Raw genomic sequence first — 20,992 nt, 5'->3', positions numbered from 1 at the left:
CCAGGTACGTCATAAAAAAATATGGGCGTGTCTTATCTGACGCCGCCTCCGCCTCCTTGATCTCTGGGTAAATGAAGAGCAGTACAGCGTCTACTACGGTCGCAAGTCGCAACCATCGCAACACTCACTTCCACAGAGAACTAGGCGTTTACATGAAGGATAATTTTGATTGGCTAAACAATTCCCTTAGACAACTCATTAGGAAGTTAAGCTGTTGGCTTTTTATGCGCATAAAAAGCTTTTGTGCGCATCTTCACATGCACATCCTCAGAAACCAAACTGACTAACGTTACTTGATCAATAATAATCAAAGACCCATACATAAATGACAAAAAATTGAATAAAATAGTATTAAAAAGGTGTAATGCATATAATCGCGATTAATCTTTGCCCAGCACTAATATATAAGTGTGTCTGTTTGTGTGTGTGTGTGTGTGTGTGTGTGTATACATTGTAATATTGTATATTTCCTTGACTTGTCTTTACTTGTTTTGTGTAGGCTATAATGCTTTGGCAATATTGTATGTAAACACAATCATACCAATAAAGTGCTTAAAAGCTGAAATTGAAAGGGCAGTGCAGTGCAGTTCTTTACAACAAGGATGTTGCAGATAATGCAACACTAGATCACAAATACACACAAACTGGCAGTCCTGTTTTTGTAGAGGAGGGCTTGCCACAAATAACTGTTCATAAAATAAATTGTTATTAATATTATATGTTTTTGTTGTTATAATGTATGAATTATTATTTGTTTATTATTCGTGCGCCGCATCCTTCGAATGATTTAAATGTTCAGGTATAACAGCAACAACAAGTAAAGAAAAAATATCCATAAAGTACAAAATATCTATCTATCTATCTATCTATCTATCTATCTATCTATCTATCTATCTATCTATCTATCTATCTATCTATCTATCTATCTATCTATCTATCTATCTATCTATCTATCTATCTATCTATCTATCTATCTATCATCTTAAACTGTTTTACTGTAAATCACTTTTCTTAATCACGACCCTCTCAACATGGCGGTTATCGTCGTCCATGAAGGCGAATCACTTCCTTCTTTTTGACCAATTGCAGCCCTCCCTGGACCCAACGCAATTTTACCGGGAAAACGGATGTTGCTCATGTCCGGTGGAAACTGACATTCAACACTGTGAAGTGGCGGGAGATTTATCTAGTGCATACATGGAGTAATAAAGCTCGAGCTGGAATAAAAGGTGAAAGATTATGTATTTGTTCCGTGGCTAGAGTTCACCTCGATATCTGATGCAGCTCATTTTGCACGAATTAGCTGACTTTCTTTATTGTTTGTATATTGCTAACATGTTTTGCTACGTTTCTTGTTTGTTCAGTTCGCCTAGTAACAGTTATATTACGTTATTTAATACGCAATGTGAAAATAAACAGCATGAGCCTGAATCATGTTTATACGATCTTATTGTTGCTATATAAGTATGTTTCTTTTGATTGCTGAATTACCAGTTACGATTAATTATAGGTAAAATAATAAGCGTGTGAAAAAGTTATACAATAGGCCTATAACTTGTGTACAATGCTTGGTAAACGAAATATGAATGTTTATGCACATTGATTTTCAGTAACTAAAGTTATACTGACTCAACCTAAAGACCCTCAACTTCTAAATGGACACAGAACTAGTGAAAGTGTGCGTTTTCCAAGTCACGATTGTTTTATAAGTAGCATGTCTGTCTAACTCTCGAACCGCATGAACAAACTAATAGTAAGCAGCTTGTTGAAATACTCCTTCACGAGTTTGTACGTCTGTTTCGTTAGCCACGCCCCTTTTATGTAAATGATGCAGTCAGGCACTCCATTTTAATGTTATTGTTCTACGTTTTGATGATATTCTTTAGCTTTGAGACGTTGACCTAAGACGTGTAATTATGTAGCGTGTACTATATCTTTATTATATTCCTTTATTCTCTATAAATATTTTTTTATATAGCCTACATATTCTGTATTCCACAGAAATTCAGTTGACAAGATAGAAGTGATCGTTTGTAAGTTTTGTTGTTGCTTTTTTTTGGTTTCATCTAGTTGAAAACATTTTAAAGAGTTATCTCAGGACGTTCGTACGTGTTTTTGAGTGTTTAATTTGCTCATCACGAGTTTAACTTGTTTTTGCAAGGCTGCTTCAGAATGGACTTTAAAAGGCGGAATGGAGGCCCTGGAATGGGCGGGGCTTCACAGGCCAAGAAGGGGAAAATTAGCACAGAATGGGAGGATAGTCCCTCCCAGTTTGAAGAGGAACTGGCTCTATTCGATGAAATGGAAATGGAGGTGGAGTCTGGGGAGGGTCAAGCTGGCCATGATGTCATTCCAGTGGGTAAGTATGTTTTGTCTGTTTTTTAAATTAAAAAAATTCTCATTATTATACACACAAATATCTACAAAAAATTAAAAACAACATACCAACTGATGCATACAATTACAGTACAAGCAAAAAAAAAATCCTAATCTTCTAACAGAAAATGTATGAACCATATTATACATATATTTGAGGAGTAATGATACCCTCATGTCACGATTTGATACACATCACGATACTGAATTCCCAATACAATATTATTGCGATACTCCATGGCATGTGTTAAAAGCCTGGTTAACAAAAAAAATACTGTTGATTAAAATGCTAAATTTCGTATTACATTGGGAGTGGAAATGAATACTAGGCTTGGACTACTTGAACTAATAGGCTTTGAAAATACATAATTATTTTAGACGAATATGCTTGCACTCTGTCATTGACTAGGTATATTTAAAATAATGTTGGCCATTTGGCACTATCAGGACCCACACATATTCCCCCATTGCATTTTTATACATTACATTATACACAGTAATTTAATGTACAGTAGTACTGACAATAAAACTCGGTAAACTTACAGTTTTTTCCTCAAAGAAATTTTCATTTTGGGTGAACGATACACAATTCAGATTGTCACTATCCACGATACATATTGTTGCACTTTTGTATTGCGATATATTGTGACACCCCTATATGTATAATCATAAACTAATTGACAAAACAAATATTGTATTAACTTAAGGTTCCCACATCTCGTTAAAAGCTTATACTCATAGTATTGCACCTTGGATCGTATGGTTAATTTTGTTATATTTCCTGTTTTGGAGAATAATTCTTATTTTTGATCAAATTAGTCTTTTTTTAAATTTAATTTAGTTTTTAATATGCAAGTACCCTTGACCTCGACATGATCTACCTTCTTTTGCCCAGGTGAGTTGTTCTCTGCTGATCTTAATCCTCGTTGGAAACGACCTCATGCACCGCCTCTTCAACCAAACTCAGACACACTAATTTTTCAGCAGATAGACCTGGATTACTACCTGGGTGAGACACGCATGCTCTATCACAGATGCACACACAAAAATTCATGATTTCATCCAGACCTCTCCCTCAATGTGCTGTCTTCTGGTGTTTAGGATCTGCGGTAGCAGGTATGCCTGGGCAGGTACAGGGCAAAGTGCCCATAGTACGCATGTTTGGTGTGACGGACAGTGGAAATAGCGTGTGCTGCCACATTCATGGATTCGCCCCGTATTTCTATGTTCCTGCCCCCAACGGTGAGCCGCCAATTACAGGATGCTGCTCCGTGTCATTGCGATGTACCGGTAGTAAGCACATCGTTCATGATCTCTCACTGTCTCTCTCTCAGGTTTTACAAATGCACACTTGGCTGAGTTTCAGAGAGAGCTGAATTCTGCTGTATTGAAGGACATGCGCTCCAATAAAGACAACGTTGCGGTCACTGTGCTGGCATTGGACATCACCACAAAAGAAAGTAAGTCATTTTAGTGTAAATTTGTGTGTATATACACTACAATTCAAATGTTTGTTTTTAAAGATTTTAAAAAAAAAAAAAATTCAGAGAAGTCTTTTCTGCTCACCAATGCTGCATTAAGTTGTCCATTTATGTTCACAATTGTGCTGCATTCACTCACAATTTTTTTTATTTTTATATATACATATACGGCAGGAAATTTACTAAATATCTTCATGGAACATTATCGTTACTTAATATCCTGATGATTTTTGGCATAAAAGAAAAATAAATCGATAATTTTGACCCATACAATGTATTGTTGGCTATTGCCACAAATATACCCGTGCGACTTGTGACTGGTCCAGGGTCACATATTGTAAAATATTATAACAATTTAAAGTAACTAGTTTTCTATGTTTTCTATTTTTTTTAAGTGTAATTTATTCCTGTGACGGTAAAGCTGAATTTTCATCATCATTACTCCAGTCTTTAGTGGCAATTGATCCTTCAGAAATCATTCTAATATTATGATTTGCTGCTCAAAAAACAATATCTTATTATTATTATATGTTGTAACAGTAATATGTTTTAACCATGGTACGTTTTGTCATTCTTTACTGTCACTTTTGATCAATTTAACGTGTCCTTGCTGAATAAAAGTATTGATTTTTTTTCTCTTTTTTTCAAAAAAAGAAGTCCCAAACATTTAAAGGTAGTGTAAATGGAAAAATGTAACTGTTTGTATGACTTGTTTGTAGCTGACTGTCTTTTCCATATTTGCACTAAGGTATGTATCATTACCACGGAAACCGACCTCATGACTTTCTGCGCATTACCATGGCGATGCCACGTCTGGTTGCCCCAGCGAAGCGTATCCTGGAGCAGGGCTTTAAATTTGCCAATTTCGCCACCCAGAGCTACCAGGCTTTTGAAGCCAACATTGACTTTGAGATCAGGTGTGTGTTTGTGTGTACTTGAAAGTTTCTGAAACTGCTGGTGATGTGTGGTAGACATTGTTTGCTTGACTTGATAAAGCACGTAAGGTCTGCTGTATGTGCATGTGACGGCAGGTTCATGGTGGACAGTGATGTTGTCGGTTGCTGCTGGATTGAGCTTCCAAAAGGGAAGTACAGGATGAGGGAAGAGAGACGTGAAGGACAGACCGATTCTAAATATCCAGGGAAGGTAAAAAGAAAAACAACAACAAGTCACTTAAGTCACTTAAGGTATTAGAGGTATTGATCCATCGAATTGTCTTTAATTGATTTGTCTCTCAGGTTTCCCTGTGTCAGTATGAGGTGGATGTGCCGTGGAATGATCTGGTCAGTCATCCAGCTGAAGGAGAATGGCAGAGGATCGCTCCACTCAGGGTCCTGAGCTTTGACATTGAGTGTGCTGGCAGAAAAGGTGTTTGTTTAGGCATTATACCTTCTGTTTAAGCTTAGCTTATTCTAATTTTGCTGCATTGGATTGTTTGACTTCCCATAAAACCATTTGGTAGAAAGTTGTGAAATTTAATTTGGAAATTTTGGGATCAATCAAACTCTTCAGCTCCCCCTCAAGTTAAACTTTTCATTGTTTTAGTTAATATATACAAAAAAAAACTAAATATCAAATGGCATTAATATTATTTATATATATATATATATATATATATATATATACGTGTGTGTGTGTGTGTGTGTGTAATATGTGTGTATATATATATATATACATATTACAATTGTTTTTTGTAATATGTATATATAATTGTTTTCAACAACAACAAAAAATACTATTAAATGGATTTTGTCAAATTTGTCCTGCATCTTTTTAGAGATTTTTGATATACCAAACCACTGGTCTATGTAATGCATTACCAAACTAACATTAACAAAAAGCTTATTGTGTCATTGCCACCATGTGCAATTAGTGTGCTTGTTCTCTGCCTTGTAATTGCCTGCGTATCTTGCTGTGTAGCTAACTGAACTGTTTGTGTGTGTGTTACAGGTGTGTTTCCAGAGCCGGAGATCGACCCTGTGATTCAGATCGCCTCTATGGTGCAGCGTCAGGGAGAGAAGGAGCCGTTTATCCGGACAGTCTTCACCTTACAGAGCTGTGCCAGTATAGTGGGCTCCCAGATTCTCTGCTTTACTCAGGAGAGGCAGCTACTGCAGGTACGTACTCACAGATTCTCCAACTATACTTAATTGGAAATGTTTACGTGTGTATTTTCTCAAAATATTTAAATATACATAGTGCCACTTCAGGGCTGCCCCCTAAAATTCAACTAAATTTTAATCAGTCGGTTAGTCGCAGAAAGAAAAAAAAGTGGTCCTTGCAGTAATATGTCGGGCAGAAAATCCAAAGTCTGGGAACATGAGATGGACGACAAAAAGGTGACATGAGACCTTAAACATGACAAAAAGTACAACGTTAGCCACTTTACATTATACTTTACATGGCCGGTCACTCTATTGTTAACGTTATTATTAACCAATAATTGTGGTCTAATTTTAGGCGCATATCCAAGTTTGGTAGCTAAATTAGTACCGCGCTTCCTGCACTACATGTTTGTCTTCCACGTAGCCTGGCTTCATTGTGAGCAAAACAACGGAGCTCACTGTATTTTCCCCTACATCATTGACAAACTCGTATTTGACTTTTTTCTTAAAATGCAAAGAAATTGCAACTGTGAGTCAGGTATAGCCTAATTGTCCACATTGTTGTAGCATTTCAGTTATGTGTGTCTATGTAATGCCTATTTATTTTGTTTGTGTTCGGACCTCTGAGTTTTCATTCAATGTTTAAGCTGCTTGTGCGTCGACCTGATTATGTTTGGACTCTTAAGTGTTTTGGTTGTCTGTATATTTATTTACTTGGTTAGAATTATAATTATGTCCTACATTTGTATAAAATAAAATAAAAATCTGTCTATCTACACCCACATACTCACAAATACTCACGAATATGTAAATAAATGTATATGTGTGATTTATATCAGAGTTGGGGTGAGTTTATGAGGACAGTGGATCCTGACATCATCACTGGCTACAATATCCAGAACTTTGACCTTCCGTACCTCCTCAACAGGGCTGCCACCTTAAAGGTAAAGTGTTTTTGTATGTTTTAACTCAAAAAATAAATACAACTTTTTGTCTTTTTGGTGGAAAGTGAACAAACCCAGTAATGGCACATGTCAGAAAGCCTTTTTTTATTATTCAGGCAGGGGATGATGATTTGAGTCACTTGTCTTTCTGTCTCCGTAGGTGAATATGTTCCCATATCTGGGTCGTGTGTGGGGCATCAAATCAGTTCTGAAAGACTCCAACTTCCAGAGCAAACAGATGGGTCGCAGAGAGAACAAAACTGTGAATATGGAAGGACGTGTGCAGTTTGACTTATTACAGGTATGCACACTTACACCCAACATTGTTCCATCAGATTGATTCATGACCGCTCATGCTGTGACTCACCAAGTTTTTTCCTCTGTTGTAGGTGTTGCTGAGAGATTATAAACTGCGCTCTTACACACTAAACGCCGTCAGTTTCCATTTTCTGCAGGAGCAGAAGGAGGATGTGCAGCATTCAATCATCACAGATCTACAGGTACAGACAATCAGATCTGTGTTCTACTCTTATAGCCAATCAGATCCCTCAACTCCATCCAAGACATCTGGAGTCCAGTAAACCCTCAAAAAACTTGTCTTTGCTCTCTCCTTATTTTTGATTAGAATGGGAATGAGCAGACCCGCAGGCGTTTGGCTGTGTACTGTCTGAAGGATGCGTATCTGCCCCTGCGCTTGCTGCAGAAGTTGATGTGCGTCATTAATTACATGGAAATGGCCAGAGTAACTGGGGTGCCCCTGACTTACCTGCTCTCTCGCGGACAGCAGATTAAAGTGGTTTCACAGCTCCTGAGACAGGTCTGCGCATGTCTATCTGGAACATATGTTAATGTAACACAACTTAGCCAACATTTAATGTGGATGGCTTTATGATTGTTTTATTGTGTAGGCTATGAAGCAGGATCTGGTGATGCCAGTGGTGAGGGCAGAGGGAGGGGAGGACTACACCGGAGCCACTGTCATAGAACCAGAGAAAGGGTTTGTACCCACTTTTGTGACCAAATTCTCATCCTCAAGTATAAGTAACTTGCATATCTTGAGTTCTATTAAAAAAAAAGAAAAGAAAAAAGTTCTTAAACACGGTTCTGTTCACAAGTGTGGGGTCAGCAAGAGTTTTGTTAAGAAATGGACTTTCATTCAGCGAGAATGTATTAAATAGATCAAACATTACAGACAAAAAAATGTATACTGTTACAAAAGATTTATATTTAAATGAATGCTGCTCTTTTAAACTTTCTATTCATCAAAGAACCCTGAAATGTTTTATTATGTTTGCGCAAACATGAGCAGCATAACTGTTTTCAACATTGATAATGGTAAGAAATGTTTCTGGAGCAGAAAATCATTATATTAGAATGGTTTCTGAAGGATCATGTGACACTGAAGACTGGAGTAATGATGCTGAAAATTCAGGTTTGCCATCACAGGAATAAATAACATAAAATATTAAAACAGTTATATTAAATTGTACACAATACTTCAAATTATTACCTTTTTACTGTAATTTGTATCAAATAAATGCAGCCTTGGTGAACATAAGAGACTTCTTTTAAACACATTTTAAAAAATCTTACTGACCCCAGACTTTTTAACAGTAGTGTAAATAAATAAAAGTACTTAAAGAGATTTATTTATTACAAAAACTTTCTAGTGAATGACAACAGACTTCAGAATGCAGTTTTTTTCTTCTTCTGATAGTTAAAAACAAAATTGACATTAACTCTGATGTTGGTACTATGTAATGCTGTTAAATTGAAGCAACATTTTAATTTTGTAGATGATTCCCTTTGTAGATGATTCACAAATGCAAAAACCTGTATGTGTTTGCAGGTATTACAGTGTCCCTATAACAACTCTGGATTTCTCCTCACTGTATCCCTCCATCATGATGGCTCACAATTTATGTTACACGACTCTCCTGCAGAAGGGCCAGTTGGACAAACTGGGGTGAGAGAAGTGTGTTTGTGTGTATCATGTGATGTTCAGTTTTTTTCTTTGATTTGCATGAATTTTAATTGTGTTGGCCTCCATTTTGTAACTTATTGAAGCTGTACAATTTTTTTTTTTTTTTTTGTGCATACGTTTTTAGTCTGGCTCCAGAGGATTTCATCAAGACCCCCACTGGTGATCTGTTTGTGAAGAGCTCTGTGAGGAAGGGCCTTCTCCCTGAGATCCTGGAAAACCTGCTGGGTGCCAGGAAAAGGTGATCATTTCAACAACAACAAAATTAATATTAAATAAGCATCTTATATTCAATACCAAATAGTTCCGTGTAATTAAAAATGTGTGCTGTCAGTTGATAAAAAATAAATTGCAAATTTTTCTGTAATTAAGCGTGGTTAATCACACCTAACTTTGAAGTTTTTATATATATTTTTTATATTGTAATAATTTCAAATGCCTATATTTTAAATATTTGTTTAATGGCATTTTTTTATGAAAGAAGGCCAGTATCACTGATACCAATACTGCGTCTGATTTTTAGCCATTCAGCATTACAGTAAAATTAAAAGCTATCAATTTTAACATTTAAAAAAAATATAACAACATGTAAATTTAAGTGAACTTAAAACAACCTTCACATAAACCCATTGTCATAAATGTCACATTTACCAATGCCCTTCAGTATGTCAGGGCTCAATTTTTTTTCCCATTGGCCCAGTCAGACCAGTTCAGAATTTTACTTCCCCTGTCAAAATGCACAAAAAGTTATTGTTTTCATTGTTTCTGACCCATGTAACCTTGTAAACAGTGGTTTAAGATTTTCAAGTAGGTCTAACAGGTGTAGGATATAAAGAAATTGAACAAAGTTATCAAACACTTCAGTCTTCACTGCATACATTATAAATTAAATATAGATTAATCCTTATTTAGCTACAAAAGTTATTCAGTCAAGAGCAGTGAGTGAGTGGTTTTCTTTTTTCTGTAGTTTTTTGATTAACATTAATGACACACACTACAGCAGGTTTATTAGGCTGCTGTCACTTTAAGACCTGCCGCAAATGATGCAGATCTGACGTGCATCCCATTTTCTCACAACATTTTACGTTCATTTGCTTGCGAGGATACTCGACAAAACATGCATTTTTGCATAATTGTATGCTTTTGTTCATTCAAGCGCTGTCTGAAGCGGCTTTCTGTGCGCACGAGTTGCGTGTGTCACACAGACAGGAGATTCACAGATGCGCACCATTACTGCACCTCGTTCTTCTTTTGTGTCTTATCGACAAAAACATATGCTGCGTTAAATATTTTTAATGCGTTAAACTGAAGAAATGACAGCCCTATTAAAAGGTATTGTTGTACCCATTATATGTTGTGCCTCTAGGGCGAAGACAGAGCTGAAGAAAGAGACGGACCCCTTTAAAAAGCAGGTGCTGGACGGAAGGCAGTTGGCTTTGAAGATCAGTGCGAACTCAGTATACGGGTTCACTGGGGCTCAGGTGGGCAAACTGCCCTGTTTGGAAATCTCACAGGTCAGTTTCAGCTCTCACACATGGGTGAATACTGTCAGCTTTAGACAGAGATGCTTTAAGTTCCTCTCTTTCATCTGTAGAGCGTCACAGGCTTTGGTAGGCAGATGATTGAACAGACCAAACAGCTTGTGGAATCAAAATACACAATCTCTAATGGTTACCAGGCAGACGCAAAGGTATTTAATGTCATAAATGTGTGTGTTTTTTTGCCTTTGTTTCAATGCACTGAAAACATGTAGTGATGCAAATCAAATGTTTCAGGTTGTCTACGGAGACACAGACTCTGTGATGGTGAAACTAGGTGTGGCCACAGTGCAGGAAGCAATGAATCTGGGAAAGGAGGCAGCTGATTGGGTCTCCTCCCACTTCGTTCCACCAATCAAATTAGAGTTTGAAAAGGTACAGGAAGCAGGTCAAGATTTCGTAATAGATGCCATCTAATGTTAATATGGTAACACTTTATAATAAGGTTCCATTAGTTATAGCATCAAAATAATGCTTCATGAAAAATAAAGCGCAGATGATGAACGTATGACAACGAATCAAAGCAACATCCGCGTCTGTTTTCAGACCTTTCCACTTAGCGCCCCCTAATGCTGATTGGCTACACGTTTGTTGCTGTTTGTTCGTATGTCGGTCCGACTAACTTCCAAACAGCGTTTTTTCAAAATATCGCCTACCCCAACTTTTACATGAGCTAACTATGAAAAATTCAACTATTAATCTTAATGTTAATTTCAGCATTTATTAAAACAGTATTAAAATCTAAAGTTGTATCTGTTAATATTATTTAATGGACCTGAGCTAACATGAACTAACAATGAACAGTTTTTATTTTTGTATTTTTATCAACTATTAAATACTGTAACAAATGCATTGCTCATTGTTAATTAATGCTAGAATGGGACCTTATTGTAAAGTTAATTATTCTTAATAACTTCTCTGTCTCATTCACATTTTTCAGGTTTATTACCCATATCTGTTGATCAATAAAAAGAGGTATGCCGGGCTGTATTTCTCTTCTGATGCTGAACATCATGACAAGATGGATTGCAAAGGAATAGAGACTGTCAGACGAGACAACTGCCCTCTAGTGGCCAACCTTATCAATACATGCCTCCAAAACATCCTCATTGACAGGTACAAACATTGCCACACTCAGAAAACCACCATGCGCTCGTATACGCAACAGTGACGCACATACTAGCATGCGTAATAGTGAAGACATGACTCTACAAGCCTTACTAAAAGCCTTTTTTGTTAATGTTCTAAGGGCAACACCATTCATATACCAACATGCACATTAATTCACAGGAATAATAATGTGTGTTGTGTTTCAGAGACCCTGATGGAGCAGTCGCCCATGCTAAAGAGGTGATCTCTGACCTTCTGTGTAACCGCATTGACATCAGTCAGCTGGTCATAACTAAAGAGCTGACACGTACCGCACAGGAGTATGCCGGCAAACAGGCCCACGTCGAGCTAGCTGAGAGGTGTGTGTTATTATCTTGACTGTTAGTTCATACCTGCAATTCATACGAAATTCGCCATTCTGACATTGCTATTCTCATGATACATGCCAATCCAAGGAGTTTGTATTTGGTGTGGGGTAGTGTTGTCAAAGTACCGGTACTTCGGTACCAAGTCGGTACTGAAAATGTGACGATACCAGCATTTCTGTAGTACCGGGTATATTCGATACCCACTAATAGCAGCTGCTTTCAGTCGCTTCCGTGTTTATCTAAGCGCGGGGCTCCAGACTAACTTTTTTTGTTAGGAGCAATGTAGCCTATATATACCATGATATAGTGTCTGTGTATAAACTGCAAAAAGACTATTTAAATATTAAACCTGCATGTTCTGCTTGTCTCTGTATGAATGAATTGCGCAGACGGCCAGACGCGCAATTTAATTTATCACACACACACACACTGAAGCACGAGTGACGCTCGCGCTGTTTTCAGTCTCTGCTGCCGCACGATATGATAACATGGTAAAATTAATCTCCAGAGTCACTTCATGAGCATTTTACAATTTCATTTGAGAAAAACTATCGTCATATCACACAGAAACTCAAAGGTCTTCACGGCAACCCGTCAACATAAAAGTTCGGTTTAACTTGAATACAATGGCAGAAATCATCATATTAGGCTACTGTACGGTGGATTTAGCCATGTATTAAAAATAATACTACTAATAATAATAATGTGTGCATAGAAGGTTGCTTATTTTCACTAGATTTGTTTAATGTTTAACATGTAGCCTTCAATGCTTGTATGTATTATTTACTTATGATTACCGTCATAAATAATAAAGTAATTGAATTTAATTTAATATATTTTTTTCAAATAGTTAAATAAAATAAAATTGGTACAGAGAACTGTAAAATTGTAATGGTAACGGTACTGACTACTGGAATTGTAGTACCGTGACATCCCTAGTGTGGGGGAGGGTTATATGAATGTATATCTGAACGGGACTTCAGAAAATTTTTGATGTTTGTTTTTTTTTCCATCGTGCCTCTGTATGATGCTTTATAAAGTAGTGTTTTTTTCAGACCAATTATACATAACATACAGGGGCGCCTTCAGATAACCAGATTTTGCAGGAATGGAATTACTGCGCATTTAACCACTTTCCACCAACATGGGTTTTAGGATGCGGAAGCGTGATGCCGGTAGCGCTCCAAACCTCGGAGATCGAGTTCCGTACGTCATCACCAAAGCAGCAAAGGGAGTGGCGGCATATATGAAATCCGAGGTCAGTATTGTGTATTGTCTGTTTTGATGTGGTTGATTTTCTGTACTGTAGTTATAACTGCTGAGTTCTGCATCTCAGGACCCCATCTATGTGCTGGAGAACAACATCCCAATAGACACGCAGTACTACCTGGAGCAGCAGCTTTCCAAGCCTTTACTGCGCATCTTTGAGCCCATACTGGGAGAGAGCAAAGCTGAGAGTGTGTTACTGAGTGAGTATCATCTATTAAGCCTACAGTCCAAAAGTCGGCTCGAAATGAACATGATTTGCAAAACTACTGTTTATTCATGTTTTAGTGCAGTCAGTCATTTCTATTGTTTTGTGGTATATAGCCTTTTTATTTCATCACATTCAAATAAAACTGCAAACTGTGGTAAAATAGAATTTCTTTCACCGTGCCTTAGAGCTGATGATAAACCGTTTTTTTGCTGTTGTTTCAGAGGGAGATCACACACGCTGTAAGACGGTCTTGACATCCAGGGTCGGTGGTCTCATGGCTTTCGCTCAGAAAAGAAGCACTTGCATTGGCTGCAGAGCTGTGCTCAAAACTGATGGTATGTATCAAGTGTGTGTGTTGGGCTAAACTGGAGCTTCAGTAGTACCACAAATCACGAAACTCTACATCTGATGGTTTTCTTCTTCAGTGGCCATATGCGACTTCTGCAAAAAGAGAGAGTCTGAGCTTTATCAGAAAGAGGTATGTTTTGTTTTTTTATATATACAAATCCTGGCAAAATTATCTCCGTACGTGGGGCAAAATATGTTCTAACTGTTGCTGAAGATTGTCCATGTGTGTCTTTTAGATTGCTCATCTGTCAACACTAGAGGAGAAATTCTCTCGCCTGTGGACTCAGTGTCAACGCTGTCAAGGTTCACTCCATGAAGACGTGCTTTGTACCAGGTGTTTACACATATAGACGTTAGGCCTACACAATATATTGAACATTCACTATATATTTTGAATTATTTTGTTGGTTATAGTTGATATACCAGTGATTCTAAATAATAAATTCTCTCTTTTTCAGTCGAGACTGCCCCATCTTTTACATGAGAAAGAAAGTGCAGAAAGATTTAGACGATCAGGAGAAGCTCGTTTCCCGGTTTGGCTGGTGATGGACAGGGATTTTTTTCTTTTTGCCTTCAGCTTTCTCAACATTCATTCATCCTCTTACCTCAGAGAAGGAGTCTGTCACTCCAAATTGTAAAGAATCTTCTTCTTTTTTTGTGGTTGAATAAATAGTGCATTTTTGTAAAAAAAAAAAAAAAAAAAAATGATTTTGTCTGATTCAACATTATACTTACAAGATGTGATTTGAAGATTTTAAATGTCAGTTATAAAAAAAAAGCCAAGTCATGGACATTTCTATTGTCAATATTATTCTTTATAATGCATTGCTCTAAAATATTTCATCAGATAGAATAGTGATCCTTTACCATGAAGCTATTTTTGTAAAGAGAAAAAAAAAAAAGACTACAAACAGAGCAGAGAACAAAAAAATTTAAATATCATTCCTAGCCAATATTTAATATAGCATTCATGCATGTTTGGGTTTCAGTCATTATAAGTAATAAGATATATTAAGGGTAACATACAAGTATTTTAAATACACAGATCATACCTGAACAAGAATCTTTCTCAGGCAACTTAATCATATGGATAAGTTAAATTAGGACAAACAAAATAAAGGGCTATTTCTTGCTCACAGTTCCTAGTTTTAACTTCAGGAATTGTTTTTGTCTCTTGTATTACCTAGAGCACTTACTACTGTACGTAGCCATTTACAGCAGATACCTGGTCATAATGGCATTCTGAGAATAACATTTCAAAACTACACAATCTGATTGTATCAGCTTTTCTGAGAATATTTAGAAAAGCTGTTGCAACTGCAATAGTTGTAACACCTTATAAAGCAAATATAATAACTGAGAAGGTATAGTTTCAATTGGACGTTTGAATATTAAGGAAATCACATCTAGCCAAAAGTCTCTTTATTCACAAAACATATAACTACAGATGTCAATGTGGCAATAGGAATGCATCAATCACAAGTTTTGGTCACATGTTTAATCTGAACCAAAACTATTACTGTCAAACTAAAGAAATGTGAGAAACGGGGGGGAAATTCCTCACCTTCCTCAACCAAGCCTCTTCACTGGTGGGAACATCTCTGGCATTTTACACACTTCATCATAATACATGAAGTATGTGTAACGAAAAACTAAATAAAAACTTTTGTAAAAATACAGAACTTTACCATGAAATACTGCTGGTAAAAAAAAAAAAAAAAAAAAAAATGAAAAGAGCTTGATTTATTTTAATTTCATAATTATGGAAGGGCTACATTAAGTGAAGGACAGCTAAGTTTTAGTCCAAGCCATGACAACAACAGAAACCTAGGGGGAGAAATGGACTTGGGAAGGTGATGAATGTATGAAATGTAAAGTTTTGTACAAACTCTCCAAAAAGACAAAGCAAAAACTATGGAAATCCCCTTTTGATGACAAAATTACAGCATTTTTAGCAAGTTCTGAAAATCTTTGCTGGATAAATCCCACAATGCGTGAGGTGGAAACACTTTTTAAGGTGTGCAATACATTATGCTAGTGGTTTTGAATGTGGCGACCACTTGCTCTAATGTGCTTTCCCACAGGCCACAGAAACTTTAGGGGACTTCTTAGCTTCCTCATTCCCGACCACCGCTAACAGAAGCACGCGGCTTACACAGTTAGAGATGAGACATAAGGCTTACTTAAAAACAGTTACCCATTACCGACTTAAAGTATATCCCTTCACCACCTTATTCATTTGTTATAATGGTCAAAGTTCCTTGTTGTCGTGGTTCTAAAGTACGACTGTAAAACTATGACATACGTCAGATCTTTTTAGCACAGAAGAGGAAGCAGCAGCGCAAGGTTGTCGAGTCCACTTAAGACTAAATTATCCAGCCGAATATGATAACGCGAGGTCAATATCTGTCTTTTCCAAAACAATTCCACAGTTGCATGGTTCTCATTGAGGTCTCATGCGCACATACATACATACATACAAACAAACACATACAGTAGCCAATCAGGTTCCTATTCCTCAAAGGCTGGTTGGTGTAAGACACAGGGAGCGGTAAGAAAAGGAAATAGGATGTGTGTATGTGTGATGCTACAGTAGTGTATGCGTGTATGTGAGTATGTGTGACCTTGAGTGCATTGCTATCACGGGGGGAGCAGTGTGAGGCTGTACGCGTGTATCGCTATAAAAGAGTGCAACGTCTCTGTGTGTGCTTTTTGCTCTTCTTATTGCTGCGGTTTGTCTCCTTGTATCTTCGGATCTCCCGCACAAGAGAGTAAAACGCCTCCTCAACTCCCTGTAGACAGAAAACAAGATAGATTTCAAATTAATGGTGCTTTATTGCAACAGCTGATTCATTTCGGTCAGTCTGAGTCGTTTTCATGTCAAAAAGTTTGTTGCACGTTAGAATAGGGATGTGCACGAGTAACTCGGTTACTCAAGTACTTGGACGTGACAGCGACGATAGATAATGAAAACGATGATCACCATGACTTAAAGATTTTATTTTTATTTTTTCTGGTTGGTTATTACAGCATTATGAGCAGTGCCTGAGGTCTGATTGGTTAGCGTTAGACAGCATGCCATCCAGACCAGCGAAATAAAGTGAAACTATGGATTTGAAAGCACGCAGTAATGCCTGGAATCAAATGGAGTTAAGTGCAAGTCAAGATGTGTAGTGCCAATCTGCCATATACGTTTTATATATAATATAATGTGAATATTTAAAATGTTGTGAATTCCTTGTGCTTTAGTGGCCTGTTTCAGCGCGTTGTTACGGGAAGAGTGCATCCCCAACGGGAGTAGTTCTGAACAATTAACAAAAATGCCCATCCCTAGTTATGAAATTACAAACATGACACTTTTACTCTGATTTAAATAGAAAAATGTAACACTAGTCCTGTCATCGCCATCATTGTGTGACTTCAGGTTTGCTGACATATTTCTGGTGGGTTGGGTTATGGTGAGCCTTTTAGAACATCTAAATTTAACAAACTCCTGTGAATTATTCTGCTTGATTAGTGCGCCATATTTCTCCACCCTAATGTCTAATACAGCAGCAGCATTCATTCATTTTTCGCAGCCATTCACACAGAACGCATTTTTGCTTTCCCATTATTTTCAAAGTAAAATGCACTACACAGATGTGTTTGTATGTTTTGCTCACATCTTGCGTCTTTTGCAGTGTCTCGCGCATTAAGGGTTTTAAAAATGTGGTAAAACATGGTAGTTCAATTATTTATTTATTTTTAAACGTGTCTCTAGGTTTTTGCGTTCGGTGTGAATCCCTCATAATATTGCTCTTGTTCTGAATGATAGGATGGTGTTCAGATCAACAGCACATTCTGTACAACAGTTCAATAAACAAGAAGTTAATATTGAGTAACTTATGAAGGCACAATATTGGCAGTTATGTCATCAAATGATCCCAAACACAGTCAACTGTAAGTGGCCATTAACACAGAACATAATTTTTATCTAAAAACACAAGGCATGTGAAACACAGGGCCCTGAAATGAAAAACACACACACACTAGAAACATAAAACATGATGCCATCAAAAATGTCTGTCGTGCACATGATTGCATATTAAATCGGCGGAAAAGCAGCGCAGTGGAATGCATTTAAAAGTCCCTTGAACTTTAAAATCGGCTTCACCCACCTGTCGTGTCTTTGCAGACGTTTCAACAAACGGGACCCCGTAACTTCTGGCAAGCTCTTGAGCTTGACGTGACTCTACAGTACGTGAAGCCAGGTCACTTTTGTTCCCCACCAGCACCATCGGGACATTGTCGCTGTCTTTGACACGGTTTATTTGCTCCCTGCACAGACAACACAAAACAAGGTTTTTGTTTGTTTGTTTTCCACACAGGCTAATTTTTTTAATTCTACTAGGCCCTTCTCTAATGCCACACTGGTTTCCTTACTCAACTTCAAGGGACAAAAAAGGAAGTCAGTACATTAATGCAGTGTAGTGACTTCCTGCTGAATCAACATCTCTGACCTGTAATTATTTGCTCAAAACTTTTCCATTTGATCATATTTTAAGTTTCAGAAAGCAAGAAGCTTTATTGGCAGTTAGATGACACAGACCCAACCAATTCCCCTTAAGCATGCAGTCTAAGTCCACAAATCTTAAATATAATATACGAGTATTCCTTGATATACTATTGGTCTGTCCATGTGTGTTTGACTATGTACCTGTAAAGGTGTACGTCCTCAAAGGACTTGGCGTTGTTGATGGCAAAAACACAGAGAAAGCCCTCTCCTGTCCTCATATACTGGTCTCTCATGGCACTGTACTCCTCCTGACCTGCAGTGTCCAGGATGTCCAGCAAACACGTCTCCCCGTCGATCACAACCTGCTTTCTGTATGAATCCTGCATGGAATAGATGTAAAAAATAAAAATAGGGCCCTATGAAATTATTATTTATTATTATTATTATATCACAAATTCCATTCAAAATTTTCTGCACTCTGATTCAGTTGTCAACACTAGTAATAGAAAATTTAATGAAACGTATCCAATTTTAAAAAAAATTGAAGGTTTATAAATATTATAAAATTTTATAAGGTTTTTTTTTTTTCTGGATATTTGAATCAAAAAATTATGTCTAATCAATTTAATTCATAAAACTTAAACAAATGTATATTATTATCATCACATATATATATATATATATATATATATATATATATATATATATATATAAAAAAACAAAAAAACAATAAACAACACAGAATTTCTGAAATAATATAAATTATACCATGGTCTGGGTGAATACTCGATTCTGATTGGCTGCAGGGTGTCCGTTAAAAAGTGATAGAGGACACCTAAATAAACTGTCAGGCGTAACCAAGGAAACCAAGTTATTGTTTGTAACTTGTAACTTTAGATTTCGATTGTAAAACTAATTAAAATATAAACTAATGTTTTAAAAATGTATTATTTGGCAAGTGACCATGGTATAAGCGGGTTAATGCCCTTCGAGGTGTCCATTGTCAGGTTTTAATGGACTTCGGCGGAGGCAACCGTCCTCCGCTGCGCGTCGGCCGGTTCACACCTCGCCGTCGTCCATTAAAACCTGACAATGGACACCTCGTCGGGCATTAACCCTTACGCATTTCATACGGTCCTATTTTTGTAAAAAAAAATATATATATATATATATATATATATATATATATATATATATATATATTCAGAAATTCTATGTTGTTCATTGTTTTATTATATAATTTATTATTAAAAACATCTGGTAATCAAATGAAGGCATAAAATATTAACAATTTGTTTAATCTTTTCAAATGTAATCAACTGAAAATTAAGCAATTCCTTTTATTTTTGGCAAACAAAGTGCCTGCACAACAATAGAGGTTTACTGTTAAAATTAGAACAAATATTGTGTGATTATTCCTTAAAAGGTTTCATATTTGTATTATTATTACCTTAAAAGGTACATTCTACTGTACATCAGTAATATATGTCAATTTCTTTTTGCCAAAAAAAGAGATAATCTTAAAGAAGGTGTACTCTTACCTCAATAGTGGGGTCATACTCGTCTACAAAGTGATTTTGAATGAGCTGGATGGTCAGTGCACTTTTCCCAACGCCACCAGCACCGACAACAACCAGCTTGTATTCTGTCATTCTGGATGGAAGAGAGAGAAGGTGAATGGGAAGGGGGTTAGAAACAGCAGGTAAATGTACACAAATATTCTGACTGGATTTATTCAGCAACAACTTGGGAAAAGCACAACCTTTAGTGATACAAGCTAACTACTCTGACTGGTACACTTATAACGTACATCATGGCAGAGTTAAAGGGCTGAACACAAAAGAAGATATGCCACTATTCACTTTCATTGTATGGAAAACAACTGCAGTGCAAGTGAATGGTGACTTAGGCTGTCATTCTGCTTTTTGTGTTCCACGGAAGAAAGAAAACTCATACAGGTTTGGATCAACATGAGGGTGGGTAAATGTTGATGACACAATTTTCATTTTTGGGCGAACTGTCCCTTTAATAACCCCCTTTAATAACCGGAAAAGAACATACACATTACATAAGATGGTTAACTGAGGTTTTAAAGTCGGTGCATTATGTCAACAAATCATATCCAAATACATTTAAGACTGAGGTTGAAGATAACGTTTACTCAGTTCTTATCTAATTTACTTAGCCGGCAAGTAACGTTAAGTTAGCAGACTGAAACAACAGCCGTTTTTACCTTTATCTCAAGTGCTATCAACAGGTAAGAAGTTATTTATCGGCTTAATTGTGCATTTTACCTCGCGTGTGGTTGTTAGATCAGTTCGGCTCGCCCAAACGAAGCGCTTCGAGATGAATTAGTATTGAATGAAGTCCAAGGATTACGTTAGCCCCTGAGCCTCATTACGATCGACCAGACAAACTAAACTCTCCCGAGACTCGAAGACAGGACGGAATTATTCGGGCTGATGGAACTTCAACCGTGAAAAAAAAAACCTATGAAGCTTCGTATTTGAACTATGTTTCTCCACTCTAATCAAATGTTACGATTATCCACATAAATCCGCCCGTAGAGTCATTAGCTCCTCTCGGCTAAGACTCTCCCAGATTCATTGAGGGCGAGGAGCGAGGTGGGATCAGCGGAGGAGATGACCAATGAGATTTACCCGGCCCGTCGCGTTTTTAAATCCTATTGGGCGAGAAATAAACGGAAGTACGGGTGGACCAATGTCAGTGCAATGCCTCTTTCCAATTTCTCCATCATGTCCCGCCCCG

General features: G+C 37.1%; 2 protein-coding genes across 3 annotated transcripts; one reads left to right on the top strand and one right to left on the bottom strand.

The window, feature by feature from the left end:
- Positions 1–994: 994 nt before the first annotated feature.
- On the top strand, positions 995–14,517 carry pold1 (polymerase (DNA directed), delta 1, catalytic subunit). Of its 2 annotated transcripts, XM_079632598.1 has the most exons (28): positions 1,161–1,229; positions 2,002–2,033; positions 2,162–2,359; positions 3,272–3,385; positions 3,478–3,618; positions 3,711–3,836; positions 4,606–4,774; positions 4,889–5,003; positions 5,096–5,225; positions 5,808–5,974; positions 6,802–6,906; positions 7,067–7,207; positions 7,296–7,406; positions 7,532–7,723; positions 7,815–7,903; positions 8,756–8,872; positions 9,015–9,128; positions 10,254–10,401; positions 10,482–10,577; positions 10,663–10,800; positions 11,366–11,541; positions 11,742–11,894; positions 13,059–13,161; positions 13,240–13,372; positions 13,602–13,715; positions 13,806–13,858; positions 13,965–14,062; positions 14,187–14,517. In XM_079632598.1, the coding sequence occupies exons 3-28, from the start codon at positions 2,173–2,175 to the stop codon at positions 14,272–14,274; spliced, it is 3,318 nt and encodes a 1,105-aa protein (XP_079488724.1). In that variant the 5' UTR covers positions 1,161–1,229; positions 2,002–2,033; positions 2,162–2,172; the 3' UTR covers positions 14,275–14,517. The 2 variants fall into 2 exon arrangements, with proteins under 2 accessions (XP_079488723.1, XP_079488724.1); XM_079632597.1 differs by lacking the exon at positions 2,002–2,033 and having other exon boundaries at positions 995–1,229.
- Positions 14,518–14,529: 12 nt separating this feature from the next.
- LOC307009131 (GTPase KRas) lies at positions 14,530–20,893 on the bottom strand. Its single transcript, XM_079632617.1, has 5 exons — positions 20,518–20,893; positions 19,765–19,876; positions 18,425–18,603; positions 17,886–18,045; positions 14,530–16,520 (listed from the first exon to the last, which is right to left on the bottom strand). The coding sequence occupies exons 2-5, from the start codon at positions 19,873–19,875 to the stop codon at positions 16,407–16,409; spliced, it is 564 nt and encodes a 187-aa protein (XP_079488743.1). The 5' UTR covers position 19,876; positions 20,518–20,893; the 3' UTR covers positions 14,530–16,406.
- Between the last annotated feature and the right edge of the window lie 99 nt (positions 20,894–20,992).

Source organism: Phoxinus phoxinus (assembly GCF_949152265.1).
Source record: "Phoxinus phoxinus genome assembly, chromosome: 1".
Lineage (NCBI taxonomy): Eukaryota > Metazoa > Chordata > Actinopteri > Cypriniformes > Leuciscidae > Phoxinus > Phoxinus phoxinus.
Note: the sequence above shows the minus strand (reverse complement) of the source record. Positions and strands in the feature narration are given on the sequence as shown.